Below are 26029 nucleotides of genomic sequence, written 5' to 3'. Positions count from 1 at the left end.
TAGCTCACTTTTATATTACAGTACTATCCTGTGTTGGAGTCCTGCTGTTACAGCCTTGTTGCAAAAACGTCGCTGCGGCAGCATGAAGTCTGCCTGTTTAATCATGGCGCTTGAATCACGTAACATTGCTATTTGCGGTATAGTACTGTTTGTTTTGATTTGAAACAGAAAAATCCTTCTAAAAGAAGAATACAAAGAAGGAAGTGGCTGTGAAAACTAAATCTAATTAACACTTTAGTACAAACCTCGGTTTTGGGTTCACGTTTCGGTGCAGCAGGGAGTATGGAATTTGTTATGTGATTATTAAAATCGCAAACACAAATACGTCCGTATAATGAACCGCGGTGTATAACCGCACGCTCTAAACTGCTCCCCAGCCACGGATCGATTTTAAAGCAAAGTCGTTTCTCCTGCGACTGCTCGCTGTAACTTCATTTTCCTTGCCTTAAGCTGACTAAAAAGTTGTTTACTATGATATTTTGCAGTCAAACTAAGTTAAAATAAATTAGTTAAGATTAACAGCCTCCTGTAAAACGCTGCAAATGTGCAGTAACATTCAAACGCGACAGTAATGCTTTTCTTTTCGACAACGCTCGTTTGTGCAAATAATTACCTTCAGTCCCAAGAAGCGATTTATTTATTTGAACAATGATTTTTTTTGACACTTTACTGAATTCATTCTGCTTAATTATTTTTTGCTGGTCTGTATTTTATTCATATAATGCGGCAATTAACTTCATACTTAGCACCGTCATTTAGAAATGGTATAACAACCAAACACGAAAAGTAATACAAACCGTGCTCCGTGAGGGCTAACAAGTGTTTCGTATTTCTGCAGCTGGCATTATTTTGAGCTAGGCAATAAGGTGGCATTTTGCAGGATGACCCCGTCTAACTCTGGCTGGGAAAATCCTACAGACATTAAACTTGCACCAGTTACTGATCTTTGTCATTTATGGATGCTGTAGATATTTACCAATTTACAACACTTCAATTAAATTTCCTTTGGTGTAGTCTTGGTATAAACAACAATTCTGGTGTAGTAACAGTAGGCATAGATTTCAAAACTTGTCAGATAAACACTTAAAAGGAATTTATTTATTTATGCATTAAAAAAAATAATTTTTTTTTTTCAGATTTGCTGCGACACGTGAGCTGTGGTTTCACGCAAACTGTCAACATATTCCAGTGGACAAAGAGTACATATGCCCAGAATGCATGTGACTATAATACTGGCAAATCGTAAAACTGGCAAATGAGAAGGACGCTCCACAATTTAGCGATGAATGTTCATTTAACGGACAATAGAAACCTACTGATAATAATAGAGTAATTGCTTATATTTTGTTTTATATTGATTTATTGGGCTTTCCAGGGGATTTGACTTCCGGTCAGAAACTAACCCCCCCCCCCCCCCAAACAATGTCAGTAAAAGAGCAACACTGTAAGGGAAAATGTTATGGCTAATATAATTGAATCCATACATGTCAGAGATGTGCTAAACATAAGAGGGGAAGTCTACCCTATTGCAAAAATGCCTTTCAAGCCCTGCATACGTAAAGTTAGGCTAACGTTTTAACTCAATACACGTTCTTTGGTTGATGATGGACAGGGTTTAATGTGAGTTTTCCATAGCACGGTAATCAACCATTTTTATAACTTATAATGATAAAATTTAAAAGGTAGTACTGACCTTCAGTGTGGCAGATCGTACCAGGGCAGGGTTGCCACCTTCATTCAGCTGGGTGGAATAATAGGCTACTTTAAATTCGAGGAATTTACATGTATGTAACAATTTTAAAACCTTGGAAAAATTCGGATAGCATTAACAGGGGCGGACTGGTAAATGGGGCAGCTGTGTTAGGGCCCCCCCCCACTTCCGACCGCAGCTATCACATGCCTCCGACACATTCGGGAAAATTAAGGCACCGATATCATTCTTGTTATTTAAAAGTGGCGACGTGCTACTTTTATATCTCTCATTTCTACGCATATCATCTCAATATCGTGGAGTCAAAACACAAAAATATGGTACAATACTTGATTATTTTTTTTTAAATGTAGCTAATTTAAAGTTTATAATGGAATAATATAGATATTGTATAGCGTGTCAGATGTGTTAGAGGTTGGCAGGTCTGCTCCCATCCGCTTTTTTTTTCGGAACGGACCCATTATTTTGAGATGATTAGTACCTGAATGGAAATCCATCTTAGGCCACTTAAAATTAATAAATTGTTTTACATGGCCGCCCGCCTCAATTTTTTGGTGCCGCCTCGATTTTTTTTATATTTTATATTTTTCAAAAAATCCGTTTTTTCACCTCAAAAACTGTGGGTGAAAAATCTTGAATGTCAGCCTCGGATTTTTCAATTTGACGCTTCTCGGACAATGGTTTTCATCGTTTGTCAGATTGTGTGTGGGCCCACGGTATTAAAATCTTGGCAGAGCATCAATATACCGAGTAATATTACCCTTCGCGAGCTATTTGAGAGCTTTTCTAGTTTTAGTATATCTCTGTTGCCGTTCGTCTTTTCGCTAAAAATATAAAATATAAAATCCCCTACTCACCAATATTTTAGAAGTTTGAGTCATGTAAAACAATTTATTAATTTCAAGTGGCCTTAAGGCGAGTAGATCAATGATAAACTTTCATTTATTAAGGGACTCGGTAGTCGTTGATGTATGTAGTCATTCATTCATCCATTTTCCAACCGATTATCAAGTATGCCTACAAAGACTGGTTGATGTAACAATTCTTTAAACGCTATTATAATTTACTCTGGAACCGAAATTCGAAGCAAAATGTTTTGCATGTATTTGTTTGTACACTCTGGATTTTTCGCTTATACAGCTAAAGTGAAGTAGTATGTGAAAATGTGGTGTATATGTGTGTAATACTAAATTTATGTGTAATCTAGGCAGTATATAAAGTATATCCGCTGGGCAGAATCCAGACATGTCTTTTATAGTTTTCTGTCGACGAAAGTCGCTGTTGGATTAAAAAGGGCACTTTGTAGTCTTCAGATAATTTTTATAGTAGGCCAAATAAATTGTGATTATATATTTAACACTGACCACAGGCAGTTAAACAATCAAAACTAAAAGACAGATGCCTGCCATTTAAAAAGCAGCTGATTCGAGATCAAATGAAGGCGAGGGGAAACGGTCAGCCTCCCTCCCTTTCTCTCCCTCCCCTCCCCGTGTGTGATAAACTTGTCAATAAATGGGCACGTTGTTTCTCGAACTTGCTCTTTTGCTTTCAACGTCACACCGACATCATCTCATATTTCTGAAATTCAGTCGTGCAGCTGGCTGTGAAGTTCGTCCTCAGTGCAGGTCAACAGGTGAGATGTTTGACATGTATATATGTATGTTCATGTGTAAAATGTAAGATAGCATATATACACATACACACGTGTGTGTGTGTGTGTGTGTGTGTGAAATATAATAATATGTACAATAAGATTTAAAAAATGTAAGTTTGTGAAAAGGCTCGTTTTGAGGTAACCTTGTTTTATGGACCCTTCATAGATGTTGATAAACGAAACATTAATACAGCGAACATAGTTGTCTATTAATATGGAAGTCTAGATTAATAGAAACCAATAATATAGTGGTATTATATTCTGAACAAGAGTTGCTGATAAATAAATTCCCCCTTTTTGTTACTTTTATTGTTTAGTATATGGACCGCTTGTAGTTTGTTTTATAAATTGACTAGTCGTTTATTATACACCCTAAACACCGTAGGTTTCTCTTTTTTCGCATTAACACGCATATTTCTCGGAGTGTCGCTTCAGCACCCGGAAAATGCGGACAGCGCGAATATGCATGGCGAAGATTAGCTGTTATCGTGAATCCCGAGGCGAAGGCGCACCCAGCTGTGACTGGATAACAACTGAGATAAAACTAACCAATAGGAAACTATAATTTTATATTAATATTGATAAATATTTTACCCTTTGTGTAAACTATGGTTTTCGAACATTTAAAACAGAAATTAAAAGAATCTTACGTATGACATGCTTTTAAATTGTCCATCTAGCTGAAACTTAGCTGAAGTTTAAAAAATAATTTATGACAAATTGACTTCTGTTTCTTAAAATACACGGACTAACTTCCTCATATTAATAAATCACGTTGTTTGTGTATTTGCGTTTTTGTTTTGATTTTGGGAGCATATATTAGGTGATGTAGTACATTAAATTCCTATTTCATTTGTACATAAAATGCATGACTTGGGAAGTGCTATGCCTACTGCTACAGCATAATTTTCGAAAAGTATTAAATTGAATAATTAGCATAATTTAATATTCTAAATTGTATTAATTGTTTTAGGTGAGTGTTTAATTGAGAGGAATCTGTGTGTGTGTGTGTGTGTGTGTACATGAACTTTCTGACCTATTGCTGATGTTGCTTTCATAATGATGACTATCAGTCACGAGTGAAATTCATTCCAGTGAAAAACATAGTTTCATTTGACATTGTTTTTTTATTATTACAGTGAAAACAGTGTCAGCCATGTCTGCTTTCCTGCACCACTGTCCATTCCTGAAGACTGTCTCCCATAGCTCCCTGCGGAGGTCGGGCCTCGGCCTCTTCTCTCTGGCCGACAGGTGCCCAGTCGTCATTCAGCAGGTGGCCACTAATGCCACCCTGGTCCAGAAACCAAAGGACAGTGGTGAGCGTGGCGCCCACACTACACTGCATGCGCAGTGACCTTACTGAAAGGTTGCTAACATTCTTTAATGTCCACAGTGTACTGCAGATCTTTCCATCATTCACCCTGATAATGCTACTAGTTTATTATAGAATAGTAGTAGTTTTAGAATTTTATTGTTTCTTGTACCTATTATTCTTTTAATGGTTCATTTTATATTCATCAGCCCCCCACAAAGGCCCTCAGCGCTCCCTGGCCCAGGCTGCTGGCCAGTTGGCTGTTTCCATGGCAAAAGGCTGCCCCTTTGTGTCCTCCCAGATAGGAGTGGTGCAGGCGAGGCCTGAGGTGCAGGAGGACATCCAGCCCACAGGTGAAACACAAACTCAAGCACTGAACACAGCTGTCAGGCAAGGCGAGGATCACACTTACATGCACCCAAGCGCACAGTGGAGAAGGACAGGGCACGACGGCACCTTGCACGCACCTCAGAGAGATGTTCTGCGGGTCTGTAGCCAGTGCGGTGAGGTGTGAGCATAAACACACACAGCCAGTGGTGTTTTCTCAAGGATTGGCTTTGAAGAGGCAAATTTGATTAAATAAAAAGAACTGGGGGTGAATTCAGGGCAAAGTAGAAAGTCAATGGAGGGTGAATTCAGTTGGGGATGGGCTCAGAGGAGGTGGTGCAGAGTCCTGGTGTGGCTGAAGATGGCTGCCGGTGTCCTCACTCGGTGCCAGGTTCATCTAGAGTGTGGGAGTGTGAGAGAGAGATAAATAACAGCATTTTTAGGGGCTGGCTGGTTGCTATAGCCAGTGAACCAGGCATGAGAATTCCGCTTGTCGCCCTGTTGGCCACTGTCTTTGATGCTGCAGCTCACGCAAGGCTGCCTGTCAACAGACCAGTGCAGCACCAGACACACAACAGAGATAGGTTCCGCATGGGGTTACCATGTGAGGTTCCGCATGGGGTTACCATGTGAGGTTCTCCATGGGGTTGCCATTGGAGGTTCCACATGGGGTTACCATGTGAGGGTCAGTAAGATGTTACTATGTGGGGCTACCATCCACATACAGATCTGTTACTTGTGACAGCCTAAGGCTGGCCAAGGGGGTTAACCTGTAACCTGTTAGCCAAATATGGTGAGCAACACTGTCAGTCAAATCTATTACTGAGTGAGATGTTGTTTATTCTCCACAGTAACTAATCAGAGAAAACCTTGTGTGTGTAGGGGGTATACTGAAATCCCTGCTAAGCAGTTTACAAAACCTGACCCATGACAAGACCACCTCCCACAAGGACAATATGAGTGAGCAATATTGTTTGGTTATATGACTCTTCCTTTAGTTTGCTGTAATGGAAAACACCAGATTTAGCTCATTTTCCTTTAAAGGAGCCAATCAAGTTGCTTGAACATGGAAATTGAAAAAGGATATAATTATGAAATTCTAAAATTCTGCAGTGCCCTCTGGGGTGTGAGACTTTACCATTGTTATGATTACAGTGTTGCTTCACCTTTAAGCACCATTTCATTTTTGTGTACATATTCATTTTTAAAAATGGCACATTGTGATCTCTCCCTGTGCACAGGACGCTCCAGTTTTGATTATGATGCCTTTTTTGAGGAGAAGATTGCTGTGAAGAAGAGAGACCACACTTACCGCATATTCAAGACCGTGAACCGCCGGGTTGACAGCTTCCCCTTTGCTGAAGATTACTCTGTGGCTGGTCATAACGGCGACCTCGTGTCTGTCTGGTGCAGCAATGACTACCTGGGAATGAGCAGCCACCCCCGTGTTCTGGAGGCAATCCGGTAAGAACTGCCATGTTCTAATGAAGGGAACCAATGTTGGGAACTCATGCTGTGTCTTAGACCTACACATTGATTTGTATCAGTAAATGTTGAGCAGCGATACATGTTTGCTGAGACATTCCCTATCAAACCATCCTAGTGACCATATACATATCTGTCCATGTCATGCAGCGGTGCTCTGAACAAGCACGGCGCTGGGGCAGGTGGCACCAGGAACATCTCTGGCACCAGCAACTACCACGTGGAGCTGGAGAAGGAACTGGCCGCACTGCATGGCAAGGATTCTGCATTGGTCTTCTCATCCTGCTTCGTGGCTAATGACTCCACCCTCTTCACACTGACCAAGATGCTGCCAGGTGAGCTTATCAACATAAAGAACATAATTACAGAAAGTTCTTAAATTAATTTAATGAATTGCTTTAAGTTTTTAATGCTTTATCCGTGAACAATTTTTTACTTTTAGTACGTACAGTTAAAGCAAAGTAGTAAATTTAAAGTTCTACATTTAATACATTTGTGACCAATAGCCCCAGTTTTACAATTAAGAACCTGCAGATCATATTTCACAGTCCTGTAATGCATCTAAAAATGAAAGAATAGATGCTTACAGTAATGTGCAAATTCCCAAAAAAATGAATCTCTTACACGATAAAACATATTCTGCTTTATAGAACAGCATTTAAAGTGAAGGGTGTTTACAAACAACTTCCTGCCGAGGTACATTTTATGAAGCCTGCACATCTGCTAACTGCAGGCTGCGAGATCTATTCGGATGCTGGGAACCACGCATCCATGATCCAGGGGCTGCGCAACAGTGGTGCCAAGCGTTTCATCTTCCGCCACAATGACGTTGAGCACCTGCAGGAGCTTCTCAGCCGCTCTGACCCCAAAACACCCAAAATCGTGGCTTTTGAGACGGTGCACTCCATGGACGGTGAGTACTGCTGTGTTAAGCCAATCAGAGTACATGGTGGGAGTGGCTGTGGAATCTAACTGTCTGAAACACACATAACTTGTAAGTTCCTACTAATTATCTAATGGCCTCCGTCTCACAGGAAGTATTTTGTACAACTACTTGGTCCCTATTAACAACTACTCTGTGTGGCCCCAACCACATAGAGAGTAATTGCATGGTGCATGTAACTTGTAACCCTCTATTACCTTACTACTCAATACAACATACGCCACACAGAGAATAATGAGCAAGCTCGCAGTGGGATTTCCCCTCAATGATTTAATTTTACTGAGTGTACTTATGAAGTGCTGTTGCCCTTAGGTGCCATCTGCCCATTGGAGGAGCTGTGTGACGTGGCACATAGCCATGGGGCCTTGACGTTCATTGATGAGGTGCACGCGGTGGGGCTGTATGGAGCCCATGGAGCCGGGATTGGGGAGAGAGATGGTGTTATGGACAAGATGGACATCATCTCTGGCACATTAGGTGAGTCCCGGGAAGGATGAGAGGAGAAAGTATGATGTATTAATGCAGTACTGTCAGCTACACACTGGTCACCAGCACCGTGAACTACGATGGGCCTTGTTAGTGAGTCCCTCTGAAACTTCGTTCAGTGCAACCTGATTTTCATGTTGGTGCATTGATTGTCCAGTGCACGTATGCAAAATGTTTCATGTATATATACATTTCTGGCTGACAGTGGCTACGTAAAGGGGCTGAGTAAGGACAATTCCAGGGGTCCAAAAAAATTTGGGACATAATTGGATTTATGTGGGTTGGGGGCCCAGCTTTCATGGGGCCCAGAGTGTCCAGTGGTACGCCTGCTGATTGAGGTATCATCATTTCTAAGATTATGCAAGATACAAGATATCTTTGTTGTCACTGTACAAATACAATGAGATGACATTTGGATCATCCTGTAGAAGCCTCAATAAAAACCGTACAGCTAAAGAAAATTCACATTATGTAAATAGGCTTATCATTTACATGCTTTCATTATTTTATGGCAGTTGTTGGTTGTGAATTGGCCATTTACTTGAGGTATTATATGGTAAAATTAACAAAAGAATTGTAAGAAGTATTACATAATTATTGTTGAGAATTATCAGTAAAACCAATAATCAAGATTACAGCGTTACATTTTACTTATGTGGACTGAGTACAAAATAATATTCAAACATGTAATGGATGCATTTCCATTAATGCCAAATACAGATATACAGAAATCATGAAAGTGTCAAAATTTAAAGAATGCTAAGTTGTCTCCAAAACAGAGTGTACTTTGGTACAGTTTCTGGATGTGGTTTGGTGGAGCAAACTCTTAGGGATGATTGAATTTGGTCATTTTTGAAAGGTATATATCCTCATAAAACAGCTAGGCTGTAGTGAGGGACTCCTGCTGTGAAAATGGTTTTCCTCGAGCTGTATGCTATGTTTCATCACGGAGACTCAGGCTCTGCCATTCTGCTGCTCCCCTCCCACCCTTATCACAGGCTCCAGAGCTACACTTGTATCAGCCCTAGGTGCACCCTTACCCCTCCGAGCCTGCTTAACCGAGATAGGGGCACCATCCTGTCACAGACAAACCCACAGACTTATCTACCACAACATTAAATACCACAATATTAATTGCTCTAATTTTCATACCTTCATTCACATACCTGTCTTTTTTTTTACCATAACACAAGCATTTAATGAAGGTAAATAAATAGAAAAGGTTACTTAGACCCTTAGCGTCTTATAGATTTGAGATCATAAGGAAATTAAACAATGAGAACAATCTATTTTAACCAGACTAGAGACAGGAGAGCATTAGAATGCTAAGTAAGCAGAGTGATTTAAACAACTGTAATAGACATAAGAACATATGGTAGGTGATTAGGAAGATCAGGCTGCGTGGCCTAGCTTTGCTTAGAACTGTTGATGAACCTGCAACTGTTCATACATTCACATATATACAAGTGCCTCAGTTTGAATGTAAGCGTACAGAATCCTTAGTAAAAGTTAGTTTACCATTAGACATATGCAACACTGCAGTTTATTCAGTGTTATCCAGAGTGTTGATCTTTAGGGTTGATGACATCATCCTGAATCATATTGACTGGAATGTTCTTTTACTCTTTGTAATGATGTTTTTAGATAAGCTGTTGCATAAGGGCCTTTTTCCATCTTTTTCCCAAACATTCCCTGTTGCAGGCAAGGCCTTCGGCTGTGTGGGCGGCTACATTGCCGGTACCGCCGCCCTGGTGGATACCGTGCGTTCCTACGCTGCGGGCTTCATCTTCACCACCTCCCTGCCCCCCATGGTCCTGGCAGGGGCGCTGGAGTCCGTGAGGGTCCTCAGGGCACCCGAGGGCCAAAGGCTGAGGCGGGCGCACCAGAGGAACGTCAAGCACATGCGGCAGCTGCTTCTGGACGCTGGGCTGCCTGTCATCAACTGTCCCAGTCACATCATCCCCATACGTGTGAGAGCCAGAATCCAGAGCCCCTGGATTTAATCATGTATTGCTTGTCACTTTTCTTGTCTGTCGTCATAGAGGTTATATTTGTTTGCTGTTGGTTTTTAAGGCTTACAATCTGAAAAACCTACTTTCGTGTTCTACCTTGTGTAAAAGGTGGGCAATGCGGAACAGAACTCTAAGGTTTGTAACATCCTGCTTGAGAGACACCAGATCTATGTGCAAGCCATCAACTACCCAACTGTCCCAAGGGGGGAGGAGTTACTGCGCCTTGCTCCATCCCCCCACCATGACCCAGCAATGATGGAATACTTCATAGGTAAGTGACAGCATAGGTCAAAAACATAATTATTTATAAACTGTTTTTAAACACTGAGTCTGGATGCCTTTCTCAGTCATAGTTCCATGCAACACACTTCCGCAATTATAAGTCTATGAAGCTGCATAACTAGCTAATTGATTCTAGTTTGTACAGTATTGGATTGGGTGAAAACCTTTAAATACAGACAGTGCAAAGCAGTTGGTCTATGGCTGTGCTGTAGCAATTAATAGGAGAGACACGACTATTGTTGTGTGTATACACTCCTGGGCAAAAGATGGGCCACACCACAAATTGCAAAACATTATGTTTCTAATAGTCTCAACAGCAAATAATTGGTCAGGATATGAGCAAGAAAAAAAACAAATTGATAAAGTAACTTAGCTTTAGTCTTGTAGACAGCATTTTATATAGAGAAGTCAATGTTGTACCACTCAAAGATAAGTGGCTTCAAAGAGCTCATGACTGACTGAAATATATTTCCTGGTTAGTTTGTATTTAATGTGAGACATTCTCTATAAAGCTCAAACCAGGCAGTTTTGTGTTTGGGCCAGGAGTGTATAAGAGATAGAGCAGAGCTATTGCTGTGCTTCAGTAGGGAAAACTGATGCAAAATGACTGTATGGTAGTGATGAGACAGCATCCCTTTTAAATGTATCATAGGAATTTGTCTGTTGCATATGTATCCTGCTTATGTTACCTAACAAACATTAGCTGATTCAAAGGGGTGGAGGTGAAGCCGGCTAACATGTGAGTCAATGTCATTGGCAGAAAAACTGATGGAGGCGTGGAAGGAGGTTGGCCTTCCATTAAACAAGCCAGTAACTGCTGCCTGCAACTTCTGTGACCGGCCGCTGTACTTTGACCTGATGAGTGAATGGGAAAAGTCCTATTTTGGCAACATGGAGCCCAAGTACATCACAGTGTCTGCCTGACAGGAAAGGCGCACGTGAAGAAAGGCATTATGGGAAATTGTATTTCATTGTCAAAAGAATATACTCATTTAATATACCTCTGTGTGTTTTGGTAGTTTTTCCTCCATTTATTCTAATTCATATATTACACATATTGTATTCACGTGTTTTGTGTACTTTACTTTTTATTTGGTGTCCATTCAGGTAAAATTTGTCACAGAGCGAAGAGCAGCCATATCAGAGTTATCTTCATTATTTTCATAATTATTAGTCTATTCTGACAGACCTTTACTGTGCTCTCGAAACTATAACTCTGTGACACCTGCACTCCAAGCACTTTTTTGAAGAATAATTTGACCTTTTGTGGTAGTTAAATATTGTCTGTTTTGATTTCATGTCTTTTCTGTAACTTTTGCCAAATTCAACAATATCTGTTATACATTATATTCATCACATAATTCATCATTGACATTTCTGCTAAAGGGAGGTGAATACTATCCTCCAACTTAGGAAATGGACCCATAGATCATACATCTTCAATGGCAATAAACTCAGTATGGCTATAGGCAGCACTAATACTTTTTTGTTACTCCAGGTTTGTTAAAGGAATTGCTGTTTGTGGCGTGTTGTGTCATTAAGAGTTTTTATTTTTAACAAGTGGCTATTCTATTGTTTACACATAGAAGTTCAGATTAAGATGCTTCATATAATTATTATTGTTGTAGCTGTTGTTACAATTGATATATTTAAATTTAGTCGGATTTTACATCTACAGAGCCTCATGCCAATATTTGTATATCAGTAATCGCATCAATATATTTGTCTTTTTTAGTTTTCTGCCAGAATAACAATTTCATCATTATTTCTGTGTTTTTTCTCTTTTTTCCCTCTTGTTCTTCACATATAGTTTTAGGTTTCCCATGCAGGGAAATTGGTCATTATAAACTTAAATTTTTTGTGTTTTTCTGTTGTGGTGCCATGTGCTGCCCAAAGCATACCTTTATTTATGTCACACATTTCAGGGGGAAAAAAATTATCAAAGAATGGGTGCGACTATTGCCTTACACCTTCAAGGCTGGTTTTTCAAACCTCGCCCCCGGTTTGTGCTTACAGGGTTTGTATCTCTCCCCCTCGGGATCGGTTTCTTCCCACAGTCCAAAAACATGTATTTGAAAGATGTGGCATCTTTAAGCTCCAAAAAAAATGTGTGTCCTGTGATGGGCAAGCATCCTATCCATGCTGTTCCCCTGCTTTGTGTCCTGGATATATGCATAAGTGGCTGGAAGATGTGAATGCGTGCCAAACGTAAGGCTTTCCATGATGTGAAGAGACGTCCTGGATCATGAGGGGGGGGGGCTTTCATAAGGTGGCTGGCTCCCAACTGGCTGCCTGCATAGTAAAACTCCAATGAGCTTTTCCAAACATAATTTCTGGAGTGCTACAGAACTCACGTTCAGAGTCTTCGTCATCTACATCCATCTGGTCATTTTCAATTATATAAACTTGATTTAAACGTTAAAGGTTTACTTAAAACTGCAGACGGGAAAGACACTGTAAATTAATACACATAATCAAATCAGAGAATGAAATCAGCATCAAATCAACTCAATCCATTCATCAGCAAGCAAGTAGACAAATAAAGCGATCCCAGTTACGTAATCACCCTGCGACTAAGAAGACGTCGTTGCGTGAAGTGACGTATTTAGAGCGACAGAATCCTGGAAGCTGTTACAACCTTACGGACTCAAAACAATACTTAATATATATTATACCTTAAGTCTCGTTTATTTAAGAGTAAATATGGCACAGTATAAGGGAGCCGCCAGCGAAGCTGGGAGGGCTATGCAGCTTATGAAAAAGCGTGAAAAGGAGCGGGAACAACTGGAACAGCTAAAGCAGAAAATAGCAGAGGTATTGCCCGATTTAGCTTAGAAGACAACACCAAGTTTATCCGAAAGACTAACTCATTGTTAAAGATAATGTGATGCAGTTATTTCACAGGGTTTTTTATATGATCGAATTGGTGGTGGCTAGATGAATATCTCGCTGTATATATGTAGTAATTTTGTGGATTGATAGTTTATGTCGTTTAAAGCTTGGCGTCTGGGGATATGAGTCTGTTTAAATGCGCAGTGTAAATGCGGCCTAGACCAAGGAGCATGTGTCACATCTGTATACATATGGTTATTTTAACATTAAACTTACAACACTCACTTTTTACTCCGATCCATTACATGTCCCTTTTTAATCATCCGGTGTTGTGCCGAAATCCCCCTCCCCAATCCTCTTTCCTTTCGCGTGCACGCGCATTCTCAGCACCGCGGTGTTTTAACCGCATGTAATTCACAAGGTTTAAAACGAACGGTTTAAAATAAACTTAGGAATTCTAAAGGCATTACCTAAGTATAACGCGAATTATTGGCTGTGACTATCACACTATTTTATCATCTTTATGCAAACTTCCGTGTTATGGCATTCGGCCCTAATCAAAATTTAAATTAATCCGACAAACTGCAACACAGTCCATATTAGCAGGGGGGATGATTTGGCAGTGTATGTCTTATTCTGATGTTACCTCTTTACGTATTGTTTATGCAATTAAATGCGGTTAAAACATAGCGTTACTGAGAATGCGCGTGTACGCTAGAGGGGGAGGATGTCGGCGCAACCCTACACCAGAATTATTGCATATAACGGGAATCACTCAGTTTACGGAAGAGGATTAGGGCCACCATGAAAATATTATTTGAATTCTGACTTTAATCTCAGAATTCTGACTTTTTTCTCAGAATTCTGACTTTTTTCTTTACTTTTTTTTTCTAAACTCAGAATTCTGAGATTAAAGTCAGAATTCTGAGATTAAAGTCAGATTTCAAATAATATTTTCATGGTGGCCCTAATCCTCTTCCGTACTCAGTTGCATTTCTCTTATCAGGTCAATATTGCTGTGCAATTGGACAATGTTTAATCCACTTAAATATTGTGAATTACTGTAAATTAGTTAATTGTCATTAACCCATGGACCAAATGTTTTCTCAGACATTTTAAATTTATTGTCCTTTAATTTTGTTCTTCTAGACCTGATTATTTTTTAAATATAATGTTGATTATTCTGAAGTGCCTGTGTATCTTATAGGACAATATGGTGAAGTCCAATATTGACAAGAAGTTCTCTGCCCACTATGATGCTGTGGAGGCTGAGCTGAAGTCTAGTACTGTAGGTGAGTGGGTGAGAGTCCATGAGCAGGTTGTGGAGGTTTTCGGGTTGGACCATCCACACATAGAATAGTAAAAAGCAAGTCCTGGTCATAAAAATGTAATGCAGACTGGAAACTTTTAATTGTGAGCTTTGGAATGAATGAATGCTACATTTATATAGCACTTTTTTTTTCCAAGACACCCAAAGCACTTTATAGAACCAGTGGGGAGCCACTTCAACCCCCACCACTGTGTAGCCCCCACCTGGATGATGCGACAGCAGCCATTCTACACCAGTACACTCACCACACAGTAGCTAAGGTGGTGGAACCTCCATGTGTTGAAGTTGGGGAATTTGTGTAGTTGATGTTTCTTTATGGCTCCACAATCTTCTTAGGCCTGGTGACTCTCAATGACATGAAGGCCAAGCAGGAAGCACTGGTTAAGGAGAGAGAAAAGCAACTGGCCAAGAAAGAGCAGTCCAAGGAGCTTCAGCTGTGAGTGAACTATGTGCCACATAGTTAAACCAATGGAGATGAGACATGAGACAGTAGCACCCATAATGGTCCTGGCATCAAGATTAAATGATTGAAGTGCAGGTCTAGCCTTGAAACTTCTTTCTTGTTTCCAAGGAAGCTAGAGAAGCAGAAGGAAAAGAAGAGGAAGGAAGAGCAGAAGCGGAAGATTGCCAGCTTGTCTTTTAACCCCGAAGATGAAGAGGATGAGAACAATGATGATGACGAAGAGGCTGAATGTGAGTTTGAAGAGTCAAGATTTTTGTCGCATGCGCAACTTTACAGTACAGTGACAGTGCAGCATTATTGCAGTTAAACAGCTCCTTCACTGTGCATAAACATATATGAACAATAAGGGAAAAAATAGGCTAAATAATAAAACTGAGAAAAAAGGAAGTTATTAGAAAACACAATGAGTCTATGAGTGCAATGTCAGATGCTAAATCCTTCCACAATATTGATGTAGAGTGAAAATGCAGTATAAGTGGCAGAAAGATGACAGTGATTCATGTTTAAAGTCTGTATAAGTTGAAGGAAAAAGGTTCTCCACCTCTCAGGCCTGGCCTTATGCCTACAGAGTTTAGGAAAGCTCATTGGCTGCCTGCATGGTAAAACTTCAACTAGGAGGGAAATTTAGACTACATGTGGTGTTCACCAAAACTTCCTGAACTTTCACTGTTAAGGCAGATCAGTTAATTCAGGGCAGGAATGGTTCAGATTTGTTTGTTGAAGCTTTACAGGTCAGGGTTTGATTGAATGCTAGCTTTGTTGTTATATGTGATCTGCAATGCCGGTTCTCATCTTCTGTATCTCAGTTCTCTCCATGAAGAAAAAGAAATTGGGAAAGAACCCTGATGTGGACACCAGCTTCCTGCCTGACAGAGACAGAGAGGTTAGCCAATGATAACGTACCTTCTCTTAAAAAGATGTACACACATCATTTTCAAATGTAACATTTTTCCTAATTGGTGTACGTTATAAATGTTGTAGTGCTTTAACACTAGAACAGAGAAGCTTTGTCCTCTGAAAATCTATGAGAGCAGACAAGTCTTTCATTGCAAGTCAAATATTCTTTTTTTCCCATCCTTAAGACAACAATGTTCACTGTGTTTTTGGCATATCTGTCTAATAGTACCACATATAGATATGAATTCTGAATAGGCTCACCTGTTTTTATAATGAAAAAGTAAATCAACAAAAATTTGATGGATATTTAAAATTCCACCTATGCAAAGGAATAGTAAGAATTAAAATAAATTTGTGAGCATTAGGATGATCTCTTCACTAATCAAAATCTGTGGTCAAATGACTCACTGTGCTGAAGGCTGCTTCCACTTGTTTCAACTTAGGGATGCACAATAATATTGGCACGACATCGGTATTAGCCGATAAAAGCCTAATAAGTTCATTATCAACATTGGCAGATAAGAAAATTTCTGCTGATGAGCCTGGCCATTAAATTGACGTGTTAACTATGACACTGAATGTGTATTATGAATGCCAGCGACAGTCTTCAATATGTCAGCTGTATGCACGTATTTGGAAGTACAGTCGGCCCTCTGTATCCGCGGGTTCCGCATCCATGGACCAGAATTTCTTTTCTCCATTTATATTTTTTTAAATTTCTACTTCTATTTTAAATATTCTGTGCTTTATTCTCCGTGTTTCCTTTCAGGTCATTAAATGAAAGCTATCTGTAAATGTTGAAACAAAGAAAATGTTATGTTAATACCTGCACGTATATTGTGTTTACAGACTTGCATCCGTGTTTGGGAGTGTGACCTTTGGACAAAAGTCAATTTGAGTGTATCTCGATACTTACAGGGGAGAGGCAGAGCATTAAGCTCTGTACTGTAATATGCACACAGCACTCCACAGAAAATAATATAAATATAAGGTCACAAAAATTAATATTAAAAACTTCCTACAACATTCACTTTCAGGCGTTCCTAGACCAGTGTATATGGAACTTGGACGTAAATGTGATTGGACGTGACTCGATCACGCGTAACTTGACATAAAACTATACAGTATAATAACTACAGTATTTACCTAGCATTTACATTGTATTAGGTATTATAAGCTATCTAGAGAAAGTACTTAAAGTACATGGGAGGATGTGCATAGGTCATATAGGTTATATGCAAATACTACACCTTTTTACATAAGGAACTTGATCATCCGTGGATTTTTGTATCTGTGGGGGGGTCCTGGAACTAATCCCCCATGCATACACTGGGCCAACCGCATCTGATAATGGTGTGAAGTTTGAGCACGAGTCCCTTAGAGTAACTGTATACTCGCTTTCACTTCCCTGCAAAGATTCATTCTTTTTGTTCTTCCACTTGTCCTCAGAAATATGACACAGATGCTGTTTCCCTCTTCAGCTATGGCCACTGGGGCATTTAAGGGCGTGCTGTAAGCGAGCATATGACTGGCTGGCACTGAACATAGACACCTATGGTGAACGAATGACCAAGAGTCTCTCATTTAGTGATGGGAATTCGGGCTCTTTTCATCGAGCCAGATTGTTTGGCTCAGCTCAGCTCCCAAGTGGCACTCCAATGATTGTGCCCTTATGTCATTTAAATTATTCAGTGTATTTATACATCTAAAATGGATTTAAGCCATGCCACTGAATGGATCCAACTATGTAAGTTGCTATTAGCAGCTTTTGGGAAACGCACTCCAGAAGTATTACGAGACCCAAAGGAGTGAACGAGTCAGTGAGTGAGAGAGTGGCTACTGAACGAGAGAGCTGTACCTCTGTTGTGACTGAAATACACCATCTACTGGTGTAATTTATGGTCTACATGTGCAGTTACTTCCCTTATGCTGCAGTTGGATTTTAGACGTTTACTTTTACAAATGAATTTTACCAAGGTTTGTTCATGTTTGGACCCTGTGTGATGAGGTATGTGATGAGGTATGTGTTAGGTATGTGTATTTAACAGACATAAGAAGCAAAGGTACAGTGTTAAGACTATAATTCATTAACAAATACAGACGCTCCCCGGGTTACAATGGTCCGTATTATGATATTTTAACCTTACGATGGATAAATCTTTGTCACTCTCATTACATTATTCAGTAAATTGCATGAGATATTCAGCACTTCATTATAAAATAGGTTTTGTGTTAACAATTTAGCCCAACTGTAGGCTAATGTAAGTTTCCTAAGCGCGTTTAAGGTAGGCTGTATGCTAGGCTATGATGTTTTTTAGGTTAGGTGTACTTATGTTAAAATGCATTTTCACCTTACGATATTTTCACCTTACAGTAGGTTTGTCAGAATGTAACCCCATCGTAACCTGAGGAGAAGCTGTATTATTCTTCTCTCATGACTTATTGGTGGTACTATCTTACTCCTTAGCTCTATTTAGCCTAAATAATTGACTGTGTTTTGACATATTGGAACACAGGTGTTTCAGATCTATTTTATGTGAACAGCGATTGTCACTGAAGTTGATGAACGAATCTTTTAAGTGAACTGAATGGAACAAACTGTATCCCAAAACTCATTCTAATATCTGAAACGGATAACAGAACTGCTGTTTGCGATGCTTATAACGCACCAGTGATGTGAGGAGGGGTAAAACACTCATTCAACTTTTCAACATGTATGTTACTTTAAAAAGGTGGCATATTTTATGCAATAGAGAGCTTGCTGTCACTGGGTTGTTACAGTGCTTTTTGGGTCATGGAAAACGGCATATCGAGCTGAGTTTTATTGTTTTAATTAAAATGTGGCTCTAGCATATAATTTACATCTAATTGAAATAATTTCCTTATTTTTCAAGATCGAATGTCTGCATTTGTAAAATGATACATTTAGGGTAGAATCAAATGTTGGTCTTGTTTTAGGTCTCTACAACAAGTAGCTTATAACAATGAGTAACAGGATATTTCTAGTACAGCACAGACTTCACTTTACTTCTCTTCAGTGATGTAAAGATGTATGCATTGGCATTGACTGAAATATCACTTTGAAAATACCTGTATATTGAATATTGGCAAAAATACATTGTGCATCCCTGGTTACAAGTACAGTCCATAAAAACTCATTCTCCATCTCTAAGAGGTCTGTTTTTTGTTCAGCACAGTCAAAATGATCACTTCCAGACTGTATTATATCTCTCTGACTACTCAAACTCTTTTATTTAGATTGTGATGTATAACACAGAAAACATGCACAGTTAAAGTAACAACTGGCCTAGTCTGCTCCTTGGTGAAGTCCGTGCAAGTTTGTCATTTGTGTGTGTTTGTCTTGGAAGGAGGAAGAGAATCGGCTCCGGGAGGAGCTCAGGCAGGAATGGGAGCGCAAGCAGGAGAAAATCAAGAGTGAGTATTCCCATATGCAAGCGTTTCTCTTGTGGAGGATTAAGCCTGAAGAGTCTTGCACTACAAGTAATCTTGTCCACCATATGGCGTCTCCTCCATAAAGATACTTAGAGGTAGGGAAAAAATATTGATTTTATGATTAATTACCATCCTGGTTTTGACGATTTAATATTGATCGACCTAGTTAATTTTCCCCATGACTTTGAAAATATTCTCGCTGAATATTGTATCGATCCTCTTATCGTATCGGTGATGCTACTTCTTCATTCAGTTATACGAGTGTTGCAATAGTATTGCATTCATTTTCAGTACACTGCTTATGGTGAAGAAAAATAATATATAAATCAAAATAAATAAAGCAAAACGGATATTATTAGATGTGACCTGCTCTCGGTTATGAGAATATTGTGAATTACGTGTTTTCGAATGGCCTGGGTAACACTGAAGCAAAAGAGTGAAGAAAAGTCTGCATGTATAATTTATTTCTGGCTGGGTACAAGAGCTCCAGAGGTAAAAGTGTGGACAAAGCATTTTGGTGTATTTATGGGTACGTATAAGAATAAATGTCATGCTTATTTTTATATACTGGTTTTCATTATCTTATTTTCAACATGTGGTAAACAATTATGTTGCCTTGCAGTGTTGCAACAGAGCTGTGCCTGTTGTTTTTAGAACAGACCTGGTTTGTTAGCAAATGTGTCTTAATCGTAGATTGGGTTTCATTTCTACTCTATTCAATCGGCCACTTGTGAATCAAAATCTAATTGTTCGGTCAGGGCTGATTCCCAGCACTAAGCGATACCCGTATGTTCTTCAAATAAAGATTCTGGTTTATGTTTTGGCACATATCCATCCACCCATCACCGTAACCACTTACGCCCAACCGGAGCCTATCCCGGGAACAATGGCCGCAGGCAGGAGCCAACCCCGGGCAGTCGCCAACACACCGCAGGGTACACACAGTCACACGCACACTCACGCAATTACGGACCAACCTTGAGTCAGTTTTGGCACATGTCTTCAAGGGAAAGTCCTTCTGAAACATGGCATGTGAGTTTTCCACTTGCCTATTTTTATTTTCTATCAGAAGTCAGTTTTTTTGTGCCTTGAAAGAGACAAGTTTTATTTTTAAGAAATTATACCCATATGCTCTTCAAATTAAAATAATTTTGCCACTCAAGTCTTTCTTTGGTGGTTTTCACAGTGTATTTCCAACAAATCTGCATTTGTAAATTTTTGCTCCATTTAGAGCTTTTTAAACATTTCTCCAAAAATGGAAAGCTGCTGTATGGTATCTCAATCCTTTTGGATTGATTTTGAATTGGAATGTAATTTAGTTGTTAGCTTGTGAATAGGAATCAAATCAAACGTGTGCCAGTACCGAGACCTATAGATACTTGTGAAACGCTCTTCTTGAGCCTGTTTTTTCCAGGTCTAATAATATGTTATGATTTAATTAGAGTAAATAAGCTACTATTTGGATGATAAAGGGAATGCAATGTTCTTTTTTAATAGGGCAAGTAACTTTTAAACTGCGGCTTGCCTCTGCTCTCCTGACCCTGTATCTGCATTCTATCATGCTTGTTGTTTAATTTCAGGTGAGGAGATTGAGATCACTTTCAGCTACTGGGATGGTTCTGGTCATCGCCGCACTGTGAAGGTAGCATATACGGAGACTGGGTTCCCAAACAATTCACCCAATTTGTTGTTTTGGTGCATTGTGGCTGTTAATATCAAATTTCATTTATTCATTTGTTTTGTGTGCAACGTCCTGCATTGGAAATAAGGTGCATTGTTTGTTGCTGTTGTGTGTTTATCATATATAACCTCCGTGTGTTGTGCATAGTCCTCTGTAGGGACTGGTTAAACAGGTAACACTGCTGTGTTTGTGGTCTAGATGAAGAAGGGCAACACCATGCAGCAGTTTCTACAAAAAGCTCTGGAGGTGCTTAGGAAGGATTTTAGCGAACTGAGGTACGTGAATTTTGGCTTTAATGAAATGTGTGAGTGAGACCCATGGCTGTGACCATTGGAAGGGGAGAGACCTATGTGTGTATTGAGGTTTTCTGATGTAATGTTTTGTATTTCATAATACAGCATGTGCAGTTGCTGGTAATATTTTTTATTATAGTTGTAGTATTGAATTACATTGAAATTAAGGCGCAAAGTGTGTGTGAAATGGAGTCCCATTTAGTCAGATGGTGAACAGTGTTTGGTGAGAGAGAGGGAGAGAGAGAAAGACCCGCTCATTTACATGGTATGGGTACCTTTACATTGCAGATCAGCTGGTGTGGAGCAGCTGATGTACATCAAGGAGGATCTCATCATTCCACATGTAAGAACTTTGATAGTGGCTGTCAAAACAGTTATGATGTATGTTATTTGAGAAGACTGTTTGCTAATTTAATGCATGAAATCATTATTTTATTCCCTGGGCAGAGAATATGTGTGGTTATGGAACCAGCCCACTTCTGATCTTTAGTATGATAACTCAAAAAGTATTTGACAGATCATTTTCAAACTTTGCAGGCACATAATATTGGTGAAAATTTGGAATTGTTCAAATTTTGACAACAAATCTTATCTAAACTGACGTGTTGCCACGTAGCATTAGCAAAGGGAAGGGTCCCTACTGTTGTTATGGGGGAAAACATGTGGATGAAGATCTACATCTGATTTAATTTTGAACCAAATCACACAAAGTTGGGCTGTAAATGAAGATTTTTTTGGAGTTGGGGGAAGTGTGTAGAGGGGCCACAGATGGGGGCTGTTGGAAGAGTAGGGATTAGGGCAGCTTAACATAAATATTGATCTCAAACCTTTTTTCTTGTTTTTTTTTCTCTTTCAGCATCACAGCTTCTACGACTTCATTGTGACGAAAGCCAGGGGCAAAAGCGGTAAGTTCTGCTGCCAGCTTGCTTTTGCTTTGGAGTAATTAACGGGAAGCTGACTGATCACCTTATAACACGCTGGCTGCACTACTTGAGCCTTTTGCATGTGTAGGATACGTTTCCAAAGATTTGATTGATCCTACAAAGTTTTATGTGATCCTGCTGAAATTATCATCTGTGACCTACGAAATGTGCCAGTTTGGTTTGCAGGGTGTAATATGGGAATATTGCAGTGAACATGCCAGAACCACAAACCCAACAGGGCAATGAACTTAACACAGAACTCAGGTTATGATAGAACTCAATGTTTTAAGGAGGAGCACATCAATAGCTGTGGGACTGGGAATAAGTCAGCTTTGTTTAGTATATTTGACACATTGTTGTTTCAGTCAGACATCTGTGCCTCTTCTTTTGGCACAGCACAGTTGAATAAAGCCGTGGTAGGCTGAAACTTATACATTTCCTAAAGTGTTTCATTGTAGCCCCCTTGTAGAGGCACAGTAGTGTAGCAACTGTTGGGTAGGAACAGACCATTTTCACGTGATACCTTTGTGTGTGTGTGAATGTGTGTGAATGTGTGTGAGTGTGTGTGTGACCTGCTGTACCACCCTTATCTCGTTCAGGGCCGCTGTTTAACTTTGATGTTCATGACGACGTACGGCTGGTGAGCGATGCCACCGTGGAGAAGGATGAGGTAAGATGAGGTACCTGTGGGTGCTAATCCCGACCTTGTGTTTTTTGAAGTTTTTGGATTTTATTGCAAATTAAACATTCCGTTGGTTTGGTGTTTCTATGAGAATCATGCCCAATTGTTGAAATATCAGTATGTTATTCAATATGCATCATCAGATTCTGTGTCTGTGATCAGAAGGTCACCATTTCAGGTCGTCCGGTTAGCAGAGTGAACATATCACTGCGGGGCCCTTAACTCCAAGTGTTTCAGGAACACTCTGACCTTGCACCCTGATCCTCACATTAACCTCTCTTTGAGCAAAGAGAGGTAAGGAGCCCACGCTGATCACATGACCAACTACCTCAGGGATGAGAACCTGAGTGCAGCCATGCAGTGGGTGATACCGCAGGACCACATTAGTCTGAATGGTCCAGTGTGAGTTTTTTCCAGTGACTGGGCTGCCAATATTGCCACCAACCTCCAAATTTCCCTGTAAATTGGAGGACCTTCTTACAGAGCTGGATGTAGATTAGCATCATACCCAAGCATTTGCAGGTTAAGGGCCTTGCTCAAGGGCCCAACAAAATAAGATCATTCATGCCATTCACAGGATTCAAACCTGCAACCTTCTGATTACTTTGACAGCTCCCTAACCTTAGAGCCACCCACATTTTGGATAAAAGTGTCTGCTAAATAAATAATGTAAATGTAAGTAAATTTTGAAAATGCGAAGCCATTAATACTTAGTTTGCAAAACTGAAGTGAATTACAGCTTCTGAACTGAAGATTTTTGTACAGTGGGACCCTCATATCTGCTGTTTAATGTGGTCTGAAAAAATCGGAAAAGTTCTATAAATAAATGATTTATGAGTTTCAAAACACACACTATGAGAGTACAGGCTGTTATGTGGTGAAGTATGCCAGCTCAGTCATGCCCAGTACAGCTGGTGAGTACGTTAAACTTGTATACCGGACACAAGCATGCAGTCTGCACAGCAACCTTCAAATAGCACAGAACAGCGTATACACACATGGATGTTGTTCATACAAAATTCTGTTTAATGGTTACGCTGTGCTGGTCATACAGTCCAGGTCGGGTAGCATAGCATTTCACACATGAAGAGGTGTATGCGCTAATCCGGAACTCCAAGCGTTACGTGTGTGAGCCTGCCAATGTATATATTGGTAAGATGCTGCCTGCCATCATCTTCCATCTCTCAGCAAGCTGAGCAACACAGCTCAAGTGTGAATGTGGGCTTGATTGCTCTTAACAAACACAATTTTCTCATTAAAGGTACAATATTTCATTGTAAAATGTGTAACAGTATGTGTTTCGTTGTTCCTTTGTCCTTTGAGGGGTTTCTTACTTCCACTTACTTCCAAGTCTTGGAATGGGTCATCTGCGGATACCGGGGCACTACTGTACTTCTATCTCTCACTTAAGACTCAATACAAGGCCTTTAGCCTTCAGATTAACACCGTCTGCTCTGTGTCCTTATGGTGGCATGACGTTGATGCTTGGGATGTAGGTGCAACACCAAATGTCCCATGTTTTTACTTCCTAAATTTCATCCTGAAATAACTGATGAAAAACTTTAGTTTCAATGGTGTACTTTGCCTTATATCATATTAATAGTTTTTTTTCTTTCTAAATAATTCATATCAGCATAATGAGTACTCTTGGAATCGGAGAGCAGTTTGCAAAGAGTGCAGATATTTATAAAAATAGAAATGACCTGTGTAGATGGAGCCTTTGGGTCTATAAACCAACAAAAAAAATGCTGTTAGGGATGTTAGTGATTATCAGGATTTAACAACAGCAATTTTATCTTAAATGTATATTGTAATTGTGCTGCTTAGCTCCAATTTCACCTTTTGATTAAGCTGTACGAACAGTTGGCCCATAACTCAGAAAGTGTTTCCCTGTTTGCCTCAGTCTCATGCAGGCAAAGTTGTGCTCCGAAGCTGGTATGAAAAGAACAAGCACATCTTTCCAGCCAGTCGCTGGGAACCATATGACCCCGAGAAGAAATGGGACAAGTACACGGTGTGTTTATTTCTCATTTTCACATGGGGCTGGGTGGAGCATTCTGGGCTGTAATATCAGTCATCCTGAGTACAGAGGAGTCCCACGGCTGTGGATTCAGTGTAAGAGGTGCCATCTAACTGAGGTAATGGAAATGTCCTTCTGCTGGAGCCCAGGCCCTGAGCAGGGACAGCTGCATGCTACCAAAGACACCTACTCAGCTTTGCATCAGGCTGTCCTGTTAAAGGGCCATTACTCGACCTGGTCTTCTGAGTAAAGACACACAAACGTAGGGATTGGGCTAATGTTGTTTTCCTGCTGTCTTTTCCAGATCCGATGAAGAATCTCTGCATCCCAACCCGGAGGTGGATTATCCTGGTTTTCCTTTTGTACTTTTAATTGCTGTCATTATGCATTTTCTTCTAAACAATTGTAAATATGAAAATGGAAATTAAACTGAAGGTTTGCCTGCTCTCTGTGCACTGTTTTGTTGCTTATGCTAAACAAGATTCTGAGTATGTCTATGTTGGGCTTCGGGAGTTTGCTGAAACTGGAGACCTGTTTCTGCTAAGGAATTCCGACCTACACTACCCTTCAAAATTTCGGGTCACATAGAACTTTTCTTGTTTTCCATGAAAACATACATGAAATGAGTTTGAATATGAAATATAGCTAATTAAATAGGACAGTCATTGACAAAGTTAGAAATAATCATTTTTGAAATAAAAATAATTGTGTTCTTCAAACTTCTTTTCGTCAGAGTCCTCCATTTGCAGCAATTGCATTGTAGACCTTGTGCATTCTAGGTGTCAGTTTGTAGAGGTAATCTGACGGGATTTCACCCCGTGCTTCCTGAAGCATCTCCCACAGGTTGGATTGGCTTAATGGACACTACTTGCATACTATTCATTCATGTTGCTCGCATAACAGCTCAATAGAGTTGAGATCCAGTGACTGTACTGGCCACTCTACTATACACAGAACACCAGCTGACTGCTTCTTCCCTAAATAGTTCTTGCATAGTTTGGAGCTGTGTTTGGGTCATTGTCCTGTTCTAGGACGAAATTGGCTCCAATTAAGTGCCGTTCACAGGGTATGGCATGGCGTTGCAGAATGGAGTGATAGCCTTCCTTCTTCAAGATCCCTTTTACTCTGTACAAATCTCCCACTTTACCATCAGCAAAGTAGCCCCAGACCATCACATTGCCTCCAGCATGCTTGACAGATGTTATTAGACTTATGATGCATCTGTTTCTCAAACTACACCCTC

At 39.9% G+C, this 26029-nt stretch overlaps 2 protein-coding genes across 3 annotated transcripts; both read left to right on the top strand.

The window, feature by feature from the left end:
* The first annotated feature begins 2615 nt into the window (after window positions 1-2615).
* Window positions 2616-11977, top strand: alas2 (aminolevulinate, delta-, synthase 2). 2 transcript variants are annotated; one of them, XM_072712996.1, is made up of 11 exons: window positions 2616-3344; window positions 4505-4681; window positions 4887-5030; window positions 5887-5964; window positions 6246-6468; window positions 6640-6824; window positions 7223-7402; window positions 7745-7909; window positions 9620-9888; window positions 10039-10201; window positions 10973-11977. In XM_072712996.1, exons 1-11 carry the CDS (start codon window positions 3224-3226, stop codon window positions 11134-11136), a joined length of 1869 nt encoding a protein of 622 aa, XP_072569097.1. In that variant the 5' UTR covers window positions 2616-3223; the 3' UTR covers window positions 11137-11977. The 2 variants fall into 2 exon arrangements, with proteins under 2 accessions (XP_072569097.1, XP_072569098.1); XM_072712997.1 differs by lacking the exon at window positions 5887-5964 and having other exon boundaries at window positions 3053-3344.
* Window positions 11978-12768: 791 nt separating this feature from the next.
* On the top strand, window positions 12769-25505 carry fam50a (family with sequence similarity 50 member A). The gene is made up of 13 exons (XM_072712998.1): window positions 12769-13026; window positions 14252-14336; window positions 14711-14810; window positions 14946-15067; window positions 15644-15720; window positions 19103-19169; window positions 20768-20829; window positions 21067-21143; window positions 21450-21504; window positions 22018-22066; window positions 22684-22754; window positions 24670-24780; window positions 25091-25505. The coding sequence occupies exons 1-13, from the start codon at window positions 12916-12918 to the stop codon at window positions 25097-25099; spliced, it is 996 nt and encodes a 331-aa protein (XP_072569099.1). The 5' UTR covers window positions 12769-12915; the 3' UTR covers window positions 25100-25505.
* The last annotated feature ends 524 nt before the right edge of the window (window positions 25506-26029 follow it).

This window comes from Paramormyrops kingsleyae, chromosome 6 (genome assembly GCF_048594095.1).
Source record: "Paramormyrops kingsleyae isolate MSU_618 chromosome 6, PKINGS_0.4, whole genome shotgun sequence".
Lineage (NCBI taxonomy): Eukaryota > Metazoa > Chordata > Actinopteri > Osteoglossiformes > Mormyridae > Paramormyrops > Paramormyrops kingsleyae.
This window is presented reverse-complemented; position numbering and strand designations above follow the sequence as displayed.

Coding starts and splice junctions, on each gene's coding strand:
- alas2 (XM_072712996.1), top strand. CDS start 3,224: ATGGGCACGTTGTTTCTCGAACTTGCTCTTTTGCTTTCAACGTCACAC. Junction 4,682..4,886: donor CCAGAAACCAAAGGACAGTG/GTGAGCGTGGCG, acceptor TATATTCATCAG/CCCCCCACAAAGGCCCTCAG. Junction 6,825..7,222: donor ACTGACCAAGATGCTGCCAG/GTGAGCTTATCA, acceptor TGCTAACTGCAG/GCTGCGAGATCTATTCGGAT.
- fam50a (XM_072712998.1), top strand. CDS start 12,916: ATGGCACAGTATAAGGGAGCCGCCAGCGAAGCTGGGAGGGCTATGCAG. Junction 14,337..14,710: donor GCTGAAGTCTAGTACTGTAG/GTGAGTGGGTGA, acceptor CAATCTTCTTAG/GCCTGGTGACTCTCAATGAC. Junction 21,505..22,017: donor AGGATCTCATCATTCCACAT/GTAAGAACTTTG, acceptor TTTCTCTTTCAG/CATCACAGCTTCTACGACTT.